Below are 13,990 nucleotides of genomic sequence, written 5' to 3' on the forward strand. Positions count from 1 at the left end.
CAGCATGATTTTTCCACTTAATTTGCCTTTCAGACACCAAGAATTTACTTTAAAGTGATTTTTGTTTGACAACAAGTAGAGCAAGGACATTCAAATCAAACATGCAAAAGGTACTCTGAAAAGTGGCATATTTGGCTGTATTAAAAAAGCAAATTCTGTATATTACAAAAAAAACTATAAGAAATTAAAATGCAAAAATTTTAACTCAAATTGGGAAAATCCTTATAAAATCAGGAACGCTAAATAAAGATATCACACAAATCAAGAAAAATAGAAAAACTAGCAAGGGTATGAACAGTAAAGCAAAATTAAAGAATTATGAAAGGCACCATCACCAAAAACAGTTAATATTTTTGTTCATGTGAAATTGGCAAAGTTTAGAGGTTTTATTTTATACATACATATTTTTTTAATGATAACATGTTAATCAAAATGACTAGATAAAATAATCACTAGTACAATACTCATACATTGTTGGTAGAGAAGTAAATTGATGTAACTTTTCTGGTGAGAGGTTTAGCAATATACAAGAAAAATTTTAAATGAATGTATTCTTTTACTTCTTGGAACTTTGTCTTTGGAAATGTTTAAAGGCAGAGGAGTATTCCCAGGCCTTGAAACCTAATGGAATTTCCCCTGCTGGATTCTGAAATTGCTTGGGACTGCTGACTCCTTTCTTCCTCCAGTTGTCTCCTATTCTCCCTTCAATTTTATCCAATGCCTAACCCACCAGTGCATTTTGGAAACAGACAGATAACTTGTCTTCTTGTTTCTAGGTTCAGAGAGAGAAAGGAATTTTGTGTCAAATGGATCACACTCAGAGTCTCGCCCACATACCTGATCGAGAGGACTTTGGTGATGAGACTCGGAACTGCTGAGCTGATGCTGCCTATGTGAGAGCTGGATTTGACCTGATGCTACGAGTTAAGAATTTTAGGGACACTGGAGTAGGGTAAATGTATTTTGCATGTGGGGCAGATGTGAATATTTGGGGGCCAGAAGGCAGACTAAATAGTGGCCCCCAAAGATACCAGGTCCTAATCCCTGGAACCTATGAATGTTACTTTATATGGTAAAATTAAGTTAAGGACTTTTGTAATCATAAATTTGAATAAGCACAATGCCCACAAACTCCCCAAATCAAACGCTGAACACCTACCCGGTACATCATCCATGATCTGTATATGGTGAAAAACTGATAAAAGAGTAAGATCAAATGCAGGACAGTAAGTGAACAAAGAATCATTGTGAAAACTATCCAAAGAAAAACACCCAAATTGGCCATTTCTACAAAAGCCCAATTTGAAGGGACAGTAGCTAACCTCTGCAGGCAAATAAAATCTATTACTACAATAAAAACTTACTCAAACTGTTTTATTGAAAACAAATATTTATATATAAAACACACACAGAGATTCCTTTTCAGCATTACATTCACATTTAAACAAAAATAAACTGTGGTCTTTAAAGGACATTTACTGCACAAACAAGCACGCACGTGTGTTAACAGAATGTGACTTAACTTCCATAAATCAGATTTAAACACACTCTACACTTCAGAAATATCTGCAACTAACTTGAAAACTATGCAAGTACTGTAGTCTGATCTTTCACTACTAGAATATACTAAATAATTCTATAAAACTTAAAAGCCTCTGTAAGCAAAGATGACTCAGAGCCTAAAACTGGTGCCAGGAGGTTTCAAGTAAGATCCAGCTCCATGGCCTGTTCTCAGCAGTGTACCCCAACTCGCCAAATGATGATCAGTTTAACGTGAACCCACAAGGCAGTCTTGAGGAGGAAAAGGAACACCCCAGAAAGTCAACCTAAGGTGAGATTCAGGAAAGGGGTAGAAAGAGGCAACTTTTACAATGCTTTCGAGGGCTATTTCTGGCTAGCTGTTGCTGATCTGTAGGCATGAGCCGTTGTTTGTTTTGTTTTTTAAACATCTCTCCTCCAATTAGCTTTCTCTAAGAACCTCTTTAGGACTGGTCTTTCTCAAGGGCTCCCAAAACTAAACCCTAAGGGCAACCTGTCACCATGTAGTCAGATAGTTTTAATGACAAAACTACAAATAGGACATTAGATCAATATGGACTTTTTTCAAAAGCCCGCACAACTTCCACAGCGAGCAAAGGGTGTAAGGAAAGAAATGATACCACAGCTGGCCTATGCAGATTGTTAGACGCTGACAGGAATTAAAATCTTTGTACAACAGGGTTAAAAGTAATCAATCAAGAAAGATTATAAATTTGTGATTATAATTCCTCCTTTGGTGAGGCTGACACCAAATAACCAATTCCTAACCAATCAACAGAGATAAACAACCCTCCTCTTTATCTACAACAGGGCAGAAACCAGGCATGATCAATCTACTTAAATTATTTATATGGCAGGAGAGATTTTCTTTCCTATGAGAAAATATTGTCTTTGTAAACTTAAAACCTAAGTTCAGTGCCTGACATAGAAAATGCTTTCAAACGTTTATTGATCTGGGAATAAATCTGACATGGACAGCCCCAGACAACTCAAGTGCAGGTTAAATTAGCTAGAATAAGTTTCTGTTGTTTGCAACCAAGCATCCTGACTGATGAGAAAACCAGTACCTGTCCTCATCCCGCCACGTTTCCAAAGCACTGCTACATCCTTCGAGGCGATACTGCCTACATTTTTCATGTTGTGGCTGAGAGAAAACGAGGACATCTGTTCAAGACACTGGGAACACAAGACTCACAGCTGGCCCGGAGGCTGGCCTAGGTGCTCAGCAGCCTACGCCCCACTCAGGCAGGCCAAGGACTGAGGGGATCCATCTCCACAGCACCCCGAAGCTCTCCCCGAACACCCGGTACCATTTCAACAGCTCTGTCCACATCATCTAACACAATTTCTTCCTCAGAGTTCTCATGAGACGCATCCCCAAGCATGGGATCTTTAAGAACACTCAGAACAATGCTTCTGAAGAACAAGAATGTGTCCGAGCATATCTACTCACTAAGGCCTAGGAATATCTTTTACTGTAATTCTGAGCACAGAGCAACTCACAGGCTCACAAAAGATTGAAGTTGGAAGGAAGACATCTTTCAGCTTTATTTAGCCTTCAGCAAGATGAAAAAGAGCCGTGAATATTCTCCCTCTACTATCTTCTCAAGCAACACAAACCTTTAACATCACTTTCTACAATCAGCGAAGCTGGCTCAGGAGTTGATCAAGTTCAACCTTGGCCAAAGATCCACCAAGGGCAGCTGAGAGTCTACCGCTCAAATATGGACGAGGACCTACGCCACCAAAAGCATCTCTCCTTCACCTTCCAGACGAGGAAAAGGTGTCATTTCCTCATTGTTCATTAAGAAAAAGTATTATTTATAGTTGTCAAAAACATCAAAACCAGTCTGTCCTCAGAGGCATACTGTTTACACTGGTCCATCTTGTAACCCTCTCCCATCCTCCGCAAGGCTGTTCCCATCATCAAATTGTGAATAATTCTGTTCTCAATGTTTAACTATCTTGATTTATCTTTGAGCTCTGCAAATCAGCTGTAACAGGTAACATGAGCAAAATAACAGTTCAACAAATACTTATGGAATTAGAATTAGTAGATTGTTTTTTAATCAACATTGCACTACCCTCTCATACAACCGAGTGGGCTTCTGTTACCCTTATGGTCAGAATGCGAGAACCAGAATCCTCCCACCCAGCCTGTAAGAATGGAATCTACAGATCTTCAACACCAAACCTGAAACAGTAATAGTGAAGCCCTTATTGTTGATGGTAGTGAAGATCACGGAAAGAGCTGTGCTACGTAACAGCTGCCTCTAGAGGATGGCACTTTTAATACAATACTAATGGATCACTGTGGGTTATACGGTAGATTGTTACAAAAATAGCCACCAAGGAGTCACAGGTTCCTGTGTCCTTACCACTTTGCAATGTAACTTTGCTGCCCTATCTCCCCACCTCTTAGAGCTGGGCTGGCCTTGGGGCTCGCTTTGACCAGAGAATACAGCAGAAGGGATGTTTAATGACTTCCAAAGCTAAGCTGCATGAGGCCTTGCGGCTTGTACTTTCACCGTCGTGGAAAGCTACGGAGTCTGAACGTAAAGCATTTCAGTCCAGCTTCCTTGATGACAAAGGACCATATGGAGCGAGAGGTCCAGAAGTCCCAGCCACCCCAGCTGAGCTTAGTTGGCCCCACTAGACCTACTAGCTAAATGCAGCCTGTGAGCGAGCTCAAGGGAGAGCAGCAGAACTACCACTAACAAACAGAATCAAGAAAATCAGTTGCTCTTTTACACCACTACTCACAGGCCAAAGGCGCTAGGTAGGAATAACCTAAAAGCAATCAGAGTAGCCGCTATGGAAGGCAGGGTGGAGGTTCCTCAAAAAATTAAGAATAGAATTACCATATGACCCAGCAAACCCTCTCCTGTGTATCTACCAAAAATTCTGAAAACATTTATCTGTAAAGATATATGTGCTCCCATGTTCATTGCAGCTTTATTTACAGTGGCCAAGACATGGAAACAACCAAAGTATCCTTCGACGGATGATTGGTAAAGAAGTTGTGGTACATATACACAACAGAATACTATTTTGCATAAGAAAAGATGAAATAGTACCATTTGCGATAACATGGATGGATTTTGAGATTCTTATGCTGAACGAAATAAGTCGGACAGAAAAAGTTGAAAACCATATGATTTCACTGATAAGTGGTATATAAAACTGAAAACAACAAAAGAACAAGACAAACAAATGAAGAAACAAAAACTCATAGACACAGACAATAGTTTAGTGGTTACCAGAGGGTAAGGGGGGAGGAGGATGGCAGGTGAAGGTAAAGGGGATCAATATGGTGATGGAAAGAGAACTGACCCTGGGTGGTGAACACACAATGTGATATATAGATGATGTATTACAGAATTGTACACCTGAAATCTATGTAACTTGACTAATCATTGTCACCCCAATAAACTTTAATTTAAAAGAAAAAAAAGAGGTAATCAGAATCACTCCCTCTTAAGGAACACCCACTGCCACCACCATAGGGAATTCCTTAGAATGAAACGGAGGGAAAAGTGAGAACTTGAAGTACAAAGCAAGTCACTCATGTAACCCCTTCAAAGATACTGGTGAGTGACCCACAGGTACTCAGAGCATAAAGGACTGCCTTAAATTCTCATTTCTCCCTTGGCTCTAATTCTCAGTACCTCGTTTTCAAAACAGAAAGAGAATCCAGAACAACTTTTTTAATTGTTTGTAAGCACTAGTTATGAAATGAGGAACATACAATTCCAAATATGCAACTTTATATTCAAACAATTTCAGAAATGAGGAAATGAAGTGGCAGACAAGAACTTACTTTCATTCCCTTTTCTGCTGAAATTATTAAGTGATGAGTGCCCTAATTCATTTCATAAGTTCAAGAGAATAAGAGAGGATGTTAGACTTGGAATTAGAAGAAATGGGAAGCTTTGTCAGATCTGTCCTAGTCTTGCAATCTCAGGCACTCCAAGCATTACATGAGCTACTAACAGCTAATGTTACATTGCCCCGTCCCTCCTCCAGCCTTTGATACGTGAGCAATTTCCAAAAATTCATAAATCTCACTTAGAACTTTGAACTCCCATCAAAAAATAAAACACTTATTCATCAGCTATGCAGCTAAGCATTCTGGAAACTGGTCTGTGTTCTGAGTTTAAGAAACCAAGTAAATATGCCAATAGCCGCTTTTAACACATTTTGAACCGCCTGTGTGAGATGGATTTGGGGGAAATCCAATATAACAATTTACATAGAAATAGGCGCACAAATGTCACAATTATACACAAGCTAGTGTGTAGAGCAGTGGAGACAAAAAGAAAAGGCAGCTGACCTAGGCACAGAGACGGTGTTGTTTGGCATCCTGTCAACATTAAAAAGGAGTGCGGCAGCAGGAAGCTCAGGGACAGGGACAGGAAGGAAATTGTTTTTGCTTGATGCTAAGTGATCACCACTGAGGCACTGGAAGCACAAAAATGGGGATTTCTGTGCTCTAGTCATTGACACACCTGTAAAACTACGATACAAACAATCCCCTATTTGGCAACACTGCTGTGGTGTGAGGATGAACAGACCTTAAAAATACAACAGCTGGTCAACGGTAGCTATGAAAAACTGGGAACTACTCTGATACCTTTCAAAACCTATCAACAACAAGAAAGAAATTCATTTTGCTTTGTAGATTCATTTAAACTACTGTCCCATAAAAATCACTATTCCTTTCCAAATCCAGCATCCATCCCAATGGTGCTCAATTAGAAACCAGAAAGGACAACAGAGAGGCAGAGCCAGTTTCGCTAGCTTTCGGTCTCAGCTCTGCTACTTACTAGCTGTACACATATTCTCTTGGGGAAGTAGGTTCACCTCTCTGCCTGAGTCCCATTCCTGCCAAATGAGATTAACATCACCTTCCTCAGAGGGGCCTTGGGAAGAGGAAAGGTGGCAGTATGTTTACCAGTGTCAGCCATTGTCATTCATTTTCCCCCAGCTTTTATTATCAATTATGTCGAGGTTTATGATGGTGAGCTCCTGTACCAGGGTGGTACTTCAGGAACACTGCTCTATGCTTCCTAAATGTTACACGTTTTCTTCAGTGGACAAGCTCAGGCCTCAGAGGCTCAGCTGCCAAAGAAAGAACCGAAATAATTCTCTCTCTGCATTCCTGACCTCTGGCAGATGATTCATAGTCTTCTTCCTGGGTAGAAAGGTTTTTTTTTTTTTAAACCTGGAATATCAAGGATTCTGTTATTTCCCCATCAGTTCCGGAAGGGGTACTGCTTTGGCACAAAAGCATAACAGCTCCTAGCAGAATCTTCCAGACTCCAGACAAAGGCAAAAGCATCATGCTACTTGTTGTACACCATATTTGACTAAAAGGCTCTTGTCTGGTTAACAGAAGTCTTCATGGATAATTTGAAGGCTTACAAGCCCCAAACTAGCTCCCAAATTGATCATTCAATCAGAAAAAAAAATTTTTTAACTCATTTTCTATCATAGTAAAATGGGGAGTTTATCAAGTTTCACAGAATGAAGCTCACAATCTGCCCTAAAATCCTTCCAAACCTAATATTAGAAACTCCTAATTGGTTCTTCATTCTCCAATTCAGCTAACCATCAACTCTGACGTTGATTATATGAGCCCCTCTATGATCACTAGTGATTTTAACTCAATTACGCACACGGTCATTATTATGGGTTTCTATATAGGTGGCCACACCGTTGAGCTAGCAATTCATTAAAGCCAACAGCATCACTTGGAGACCAGCAAGCAAATATAATTCCTCAGGCTAAACTGGCCAAGTCCAAACTCCTCCAAAACGCCCAGGGAGCTGCCTAATGCGGAAGCCCTGCTGGGATTACCAACACAGCACAGAAGCCAAGGCTTCACTGACATAAACAGGACTTGAGGCATCCACAGTCATGCACATGGAATCAAGCAGATTCTGTGGAGCAGAATCTTGGCTTTGAATCTCCATGGCCCCAGGTTCTCCTGTGGAGGGCTCCAGGTTCAATGAGGGGCAAAAAGTAAAAAACCTTTGTCTGAACTTCATAGCCCCCGCTGAAGTCACTGCCTTCTGAAATGACGCACTGAAGAAATACGGAGGGGAACAGAAGGGCCTCACGAATGCGTAGGACAGCACATATCCCAATTAGAAAATAAAGAACACAAACAGGTACTTGACAAAAGAAAGAATACAAATAAACCATTAGCATGAAATAATCATCAAATTCTTCCGGTTATCCAAAAAATTAAAATTGCACTTTTGCCTTTAATACCACACAGAAGTAAAAAGAATCCCAACATCAATGTTCACAAGGGTAAGAGGAAGTGGGCAGCCTCTTCTGAACTTATCACAGCTGCACTTTGACGTCTATTTGTAGTCATTTGGTATCTGCCTTCTCCAGGGCACCCTGGGCTCCAGGAGGGCAGAAACTCCATTTCTCATGTGCCTCAATGCCTAGAATTATGCCTGACCCATAAATTCCTAACATTTGTTCCGTAAACAAATGAACACCGGCAAATGAATGAATAAGCAAATTACTAATAGGAATATAAATTGTTCCACTTTCTAAGAGAGCAATATCTAGCAAATATCTTAAAATGTCCTTACAATTAACCCAGTAACTCCATTCCTAAGAATTTACACCCTTTCAAAAGTTAAAGAATATGCAAATCAAGTTACTCAAAGTAGTGATAGTTACATTATATCAGTTATAAAAATTACAGTACATCCATAACTGGAATACCAAATAAATACCATGTTTCCCCGAAAATAAGACCTAACCAGAAAATAAGCCCTAGCACGATTTTTCAGGATGACATCCCCTGAACATAAGCCCTAATGCATCTTTTGGAGCAAAAATTAATATAAGACCCGGTCTTATTTTCCAGGAAACACGGTAAATCAATCAATCAATCAATCAATAAAATACTGACATCAGAAAATATTAATAAATAGCAAGGGGTTTTTAATTGGGTGATAAGGCATGTGTGTAATAATCATTTTAGTAAAGCATATGTGAGTATAATTTATATCACTGGTGATTAACTCAAGGTGCTAGAATGTGATTTTTTTTTTCTTTTGCTACTTTTCTGTTTCAGTTTTTCTATGGTATGCATTTATTGTTTCTGTTTTAGTTATAATCTCTTTGCTTCTCACACCAAAGCTTTCTGAAAGGGACCAATCTTACTGAGGCCTAGAAAACAATTTTAAAAAAATGGCCCTAAAAATACAAAAATAATGTAACTTGGATATTTCCATACGCCTATCATTTTGTAATATTTCACAAATGGTATCTTTTGAGGTTTTTGAAGGTATACGGATCAGCTTAATTTAATAATATTTTAATCGCCAACAAAATAGGAGAAGCTTGTCCAACACAATCCTCCCCAACACCATGCTCCAAGAATTGTGCAAGTACAGGCTCCATGGGAATCTAAAGCGTTGGAATTGCAGTTACACACCCACCCTGAGAAGGTTCCAAATGGAAACCCAAAAGGTGGCAGCCATTCCCGTCAACACAATCTCCCCCCAGGTCAGGGCAGAAGAGGAAGAACGTGCTGATACCTCTGAGCTCTTCATTTATCTGCAGCTTGTTTAGCGTCCCCTTTACACCATCACCCTCACAACCATCACTGAGAAAGGCCTAACCTGCCACACACCGCGTGGGTTCCACTCACGCAGAAGCACTGTGGCCACATGCTGCTGAGAGTTCTAGCCAGGAAGGGGGAACGGTCGCGGCACAGCAAGTTGGTAAAGGTACTCAGCACCTTGCCCTGGTACTCAGAACACTTTTAAATCCATGCAATGCCTCAAACACAGGGCATTTATGTTCTCTGAGGGCATGTACGCCTCAAATTTGTGATCAAATCAACAGGGGCCCCATGAAGACAAGTGAGACACAAACGCCATGTTGATCAACTCCAACAAAACTTTCTATGCAGAATGGTCAATGGGATCCCTTCTTCTGTGATGTGTAGGCCATACAGTGATTTCCACCTCCCAATCAGACCCCTCAACATTCTAATTAAACTCCTCATCAGCTCCCCCAAAGTTCTAAGTTACTGTCTCACCATGCACGAATAGCAAAATATGAGGATTTCTGGAAAACCATCCATATAACTGACTCTTACTTTTTGACAGCTATCTTTCTAGTGGGACGAGGCACATAATACACAAACTTATGAAAGCTGTGTCAAGAAATGTCACAAGGCTCGTTCCGATTTTCAGCAATACCCCAGAACCCTGCAGTGGCTTCCAGCCAACCTCACCGCCAAGGCAGAGGCACATGTCACACAGCAGATATTCTCAGGACGGCTTGCTTGAACTCCATCCAGCAAGGAACCAAGTGCCCACTGGTGTTGGGCCCATTTATTTTCCCTGCTTGGTAAACCCACAACATCCTACCATCACCATTTTCACTTTCCATCACCCATCAGTAAAATAAGTAGATTAACCATTTTTCTAACTATACCATCAGATTTTTCGATCAGTGCTTCAAACCTTTTTTATATGTGCCGTGATGTGGAGAAAAGAACATCTGTACAACACAACGAAGGAAACACCGGGCCATTCCTGGCTAAGGGCCACTGACCTAGAGCTCTAGTAAGTGGCTCGGAGCCACAGGGCAAGGAGATCTGTATTTCAGCGGATAGGTAACATATTCGCAGCGGCACCCAAATTCAGGAGCTACCAAAACAACCAGATTCAACTTCTCCTTCTTGAAAAGTTTACTTAGAATAATACTATTAACCACACAATAAAGCCAGAATTTCATCAAACGTTAATTTTTCCCTTATCTGACAAAAATACCAATGAGGATTCCTACCTGTCATAAATAATTAACTCAGCTAAGTAATCTTATATAAACTTCATTAGCAAGTCGATTAGGAAAAAGAAAGCTGTAAAAAAAAAAGGGAATTTAGCATCACAGTGAAGATGCCCCTTTGGTCCGAGAAGACAGGGCATGTAGATCCTTTTCACAACAGAAAATCCACCATCTGCTGGCCGAAATGATATTAGGTACCCACTGGTCTTTCCAGGCGAAGTATATGTGAGCCATCCTAGAAACCTTACAGATTCAAAGCTATGGATGGATCTACTGCGTGCAAGGTAGTTTTGCTATAGTTTTGTGATATGAAAAATACATTTTTTATATGTATACAGTTTTTGAAAGTTTGTATTACGCCACTTCACTTTTGCTAAAGACCTACATTAGTAACTGAAAGAATTCCAGAGTGGATTTTCACTTTTACGAAAAAAGGTTAAGAGAAAATCGCATTCAGTGTTTGTTTTGCAGGAAGCCCTTATAGCGGCTGCCCACACCGAGCAGCGAGAGTGGCCGCCAGGTTCCTCCTGGGACCTACCCTCAGCATCTCAGCATCAAGCGCCACAGCTTTTAACTGTGTCTGTGAGCATCTGCGCTTTTTCTCAATTTTGTGCATCCGTTAGCAAGATGTGTCCTAAGGTATCAGAAAAGCCTGAGAGAGCTCGTGAGGGTGTTACGCTTAGCATAAAACTGGACATACTTACGCACTTCGATTGTGAACAAAATAAGGACATCGAGTGTTCCCAGGCCCAAAAATCAACACTTGAACAAAAATTTTTCCATATAAAATAATGGTAATTGCTTCTTCCCTTTATACCACTTCAGCTTATGAGAGGTGTCACAGAAATGCTCTAATTTCAGAGAGCAGGGGAAAACCTGTATTCAGTTTTCTCCCAGGTTCCTGGCAACCCTTGGTTTTCCTAAGTGATAGGAGTGTCTTTTGTCTAACAAGCCCTTTTCAACTTAACCAGAGTTTATATTAATGAGGTGGGGGCGGGGGGACCTACAAAACTTCTGGATGGGGGTAGGTCTCCAGAAAAATCAATCAGGTGACCAATCAAGTGATTGGAGGGTTATAACTTTTAGTCCCATCCCCTCAACTCCATTGAGGGAAGAAGGGTGGGAGACTGAGTTCAATCACCATGGCCAATGATTTCATCAGTCCTGCCTAGGTCATGAACCCCCGCTAAAAACCCTAACCAGTGAGCCTGGGGGGCTTCCTGGTTGGTGAACACATCAAAATCCTAGGAGGCTGACACACGCAGAGAGAGCACGAAAGCTGTGCACCAACTCTCTCCACACCTGCCCCTGTGCATCTTTTTCCATGTGGCTGTTCCTGAGTTGTATCTTTTAAAGTAAACTGGTAAATGTAAGTGTCTTCTGAGTTTTGTGACCTGTTCTAGGAAATAACTGAACTTGGGGCGGGGGTAGGGTGGGGAGGGTGGTAAGGAACCCTCTAATTTGTAGTCAGCCAAGCAGAAGTGTGAGTAGCCTGGGAACCACATTTGCAGCTGCATCTGAAGTGGGGGCAGTTTTGTGGCGCTGAACCCTTTAACCTGTGAGATCTGATCTGATGGTAATTTCAGGTAGATAGTGTCAGAATAGAATTGAATTGTTGAACACCCAGTTGGTGTCAGGAAACACCCGAGTGTCAGTATTTGAAATACTGAAAAGTAAAAAATATTAAGATTTCCTAAAGGCAACAGAAGTCAGTTTCAAGAAATAAATCTTTTACTTCCATTAATACTTGAATTGATTATTTACACTATCCAAACCTATAAGCAAGCCTAAAAACAGGTGAAAAATACTCCAATTCAATTAGAGATAAAGTGAAAAGACATCTCTTATGGATATATTTTTCTCTATCATATATCAACAGTCAATGTATAAACAGATATAACATATCATCAAAGATTATCAAGCCAGAAGTCCTCAAATACCTGGCAGACTCTTGATTTCATGAAGGTCTTAGAGCAAAGAATGAACGTACACGACCACAGCACGCTAGCTCGGGGAAATCAGAAACAGGGTCTTATTTACTTCTTTTCCTTTCTATTTGGCTCCACAATGGATCACAGTTAGCTTTTTATTCCGAGATGACTTCACTCCCTCACCCTACTGCCTAATTAGCTTATGCTCAAAGCAAATACTTCACACCACCATATAAAACTTTACCTATAATAACCTGCTTTTCACCATATGCCCTTAGGAATCCACAAAGGCAAAAGAAGGAATCAATTTTGTTGTTATATATAACTTTGCCCATATTTTAATTCAGTAAAATAATCTAGAAAGCCTTCATGCAAACTTTTATCACTAAATGGCACCTTTAAATGACAATAAGGCTCAATTTTACTGACCATTTGTACTGATGGCTGGACAAAACCTGCACTCAAATAAATGTATGAGATATTTACTGCTGTGAAGCAGTGGAAGATAAGCATTGTTACAGTAGCTGGCACTACCTAAAACAGAAGGAAAGCTTTATTTCAAAGATGACTTCCCCAATTCTAAAACACCATCAATAGTTTAGCAATAATTTAATAACTGCAGAAGGACAAAAAAGAAAAACCACCATATAACTTTTAACTAGTCATCACCAGCATACTATATTTATACAATAACCCCTTCCTTTTTTCAGGAACACACTCAACATTTGAACATACGCATTCTTCACATTCAGAACCTAAGTATTCATCTGGATGATTTCTGACCACTGTAAATTAGATATAATTGCACTTGACGTATCACAAGAATTCAAATAATTCTTGAATTAATGAATAATCCAAGGTTAAGTTTTCGATTTAACACCTTTAAGACAAATACTTTTCACTCAGACATCTCAATTGTGGGTTTTATCTGTATTCCTTAGTAGATCTAATTTGCCAATTCATTTTCTTTCTCAAGCAAAATATGTATAACTAGAACTTATGTAGGTTCTTTGAAAAAGTTAGCCAGAGCTTACCGAGAGAAATAATCTTTACTCACCAAACCGCATAACACACAACTTAGTCAGACTTCTTCTGGTTTTAAAAAAGATATCTGGCATTTTTAACTGCCTGAGTTACACAACAAGTAACAATCTTTTCTATACTCAATTTTTTCCATGTCAGTGCTGCATTACATACACTATACATCTTTTTAAAGAAATTTTAAGTAATAATTTGCAATCCAAATTTTAATTCAAACATCATTGTGTTACTCCCAAAGCAAATAACAGAGGTGGAAAAAGAATAACATCTACACAAAGCTCACATTGTGTATGTGTAAGCAACAACTACTGCCGTCACACTCCTCTCACCAGCACGTAAACAGCTTCTTTTCGGTCTCCATTGAATAATACCTCCCAGTTTAAAAATCATTAAGATGTGAATCACACTTCCATTTCTTAGTGGACACAATTAAGTTACTATTTGCTGCCCATAAATATAGTCTATAAATCGAGGTTTTTAAAGGTTAAAGCAGTATTAATCAAGAGGGTAACATGCACTCAGAGAGGATCCGTGGTAGCCTATCTACTTCCTGAACGTAGCCTACGTAAGAGTGTCCTGACACATTTCTCTAATTTGTTATTTACAAGTTGTGTAAGATCAAATCAATTTTAGAACGTCAGGAAAGAGAG

The 13,990-nt window shown here is 39.8% G+C and overlaps 1 protein-coding gene across 5 annotated transcripts in view; it reads right to left on the minus strand.

Moving 5' to 3' along the window:
• The window catches only part of MAP2K4 (mitogen-activated protein kinase kinase 4), a 115,777-nt gene that overhangs the window by 83,664 nt on the left and 18,123 nt on the right, over window positions 1-13,990 (minus strand). For 2 of the 5 annotated variants that reach the window (XM_074320699.2, XM_074320698.2), the window contains exon 3: window positions 1,160-1,195. The exons of the other annotated variants lie outside the window; for them this stretch is intronic. In XM_074320699.2, the coding sequence (XP_074176800.1) occupies window positions 1,160-1,195 (36 nt within the window). The remainder of the gene's footprint in view (window positions 1-1,159; window positions 1,196-13,990) is intronic. 5 annotated transcript variants of the gene reach the window in all.

The sequence above is a fragment of the Rhinolophus sinicus genome, chromosome 12, assembly GCF_057876585.1.
Source record: "Rhinolophus sinicus isolate RSI-liver-muscle chromosome 12, RSI-T2T, whole genome shotgun sequence".
NCBI classification, from domain to species: Eukaryota; Metazoa; Chordata; class Mammalia; order Chiroptera; family Rhinolophidae; genus Rhinolophus; species Rhinolophus sinicus.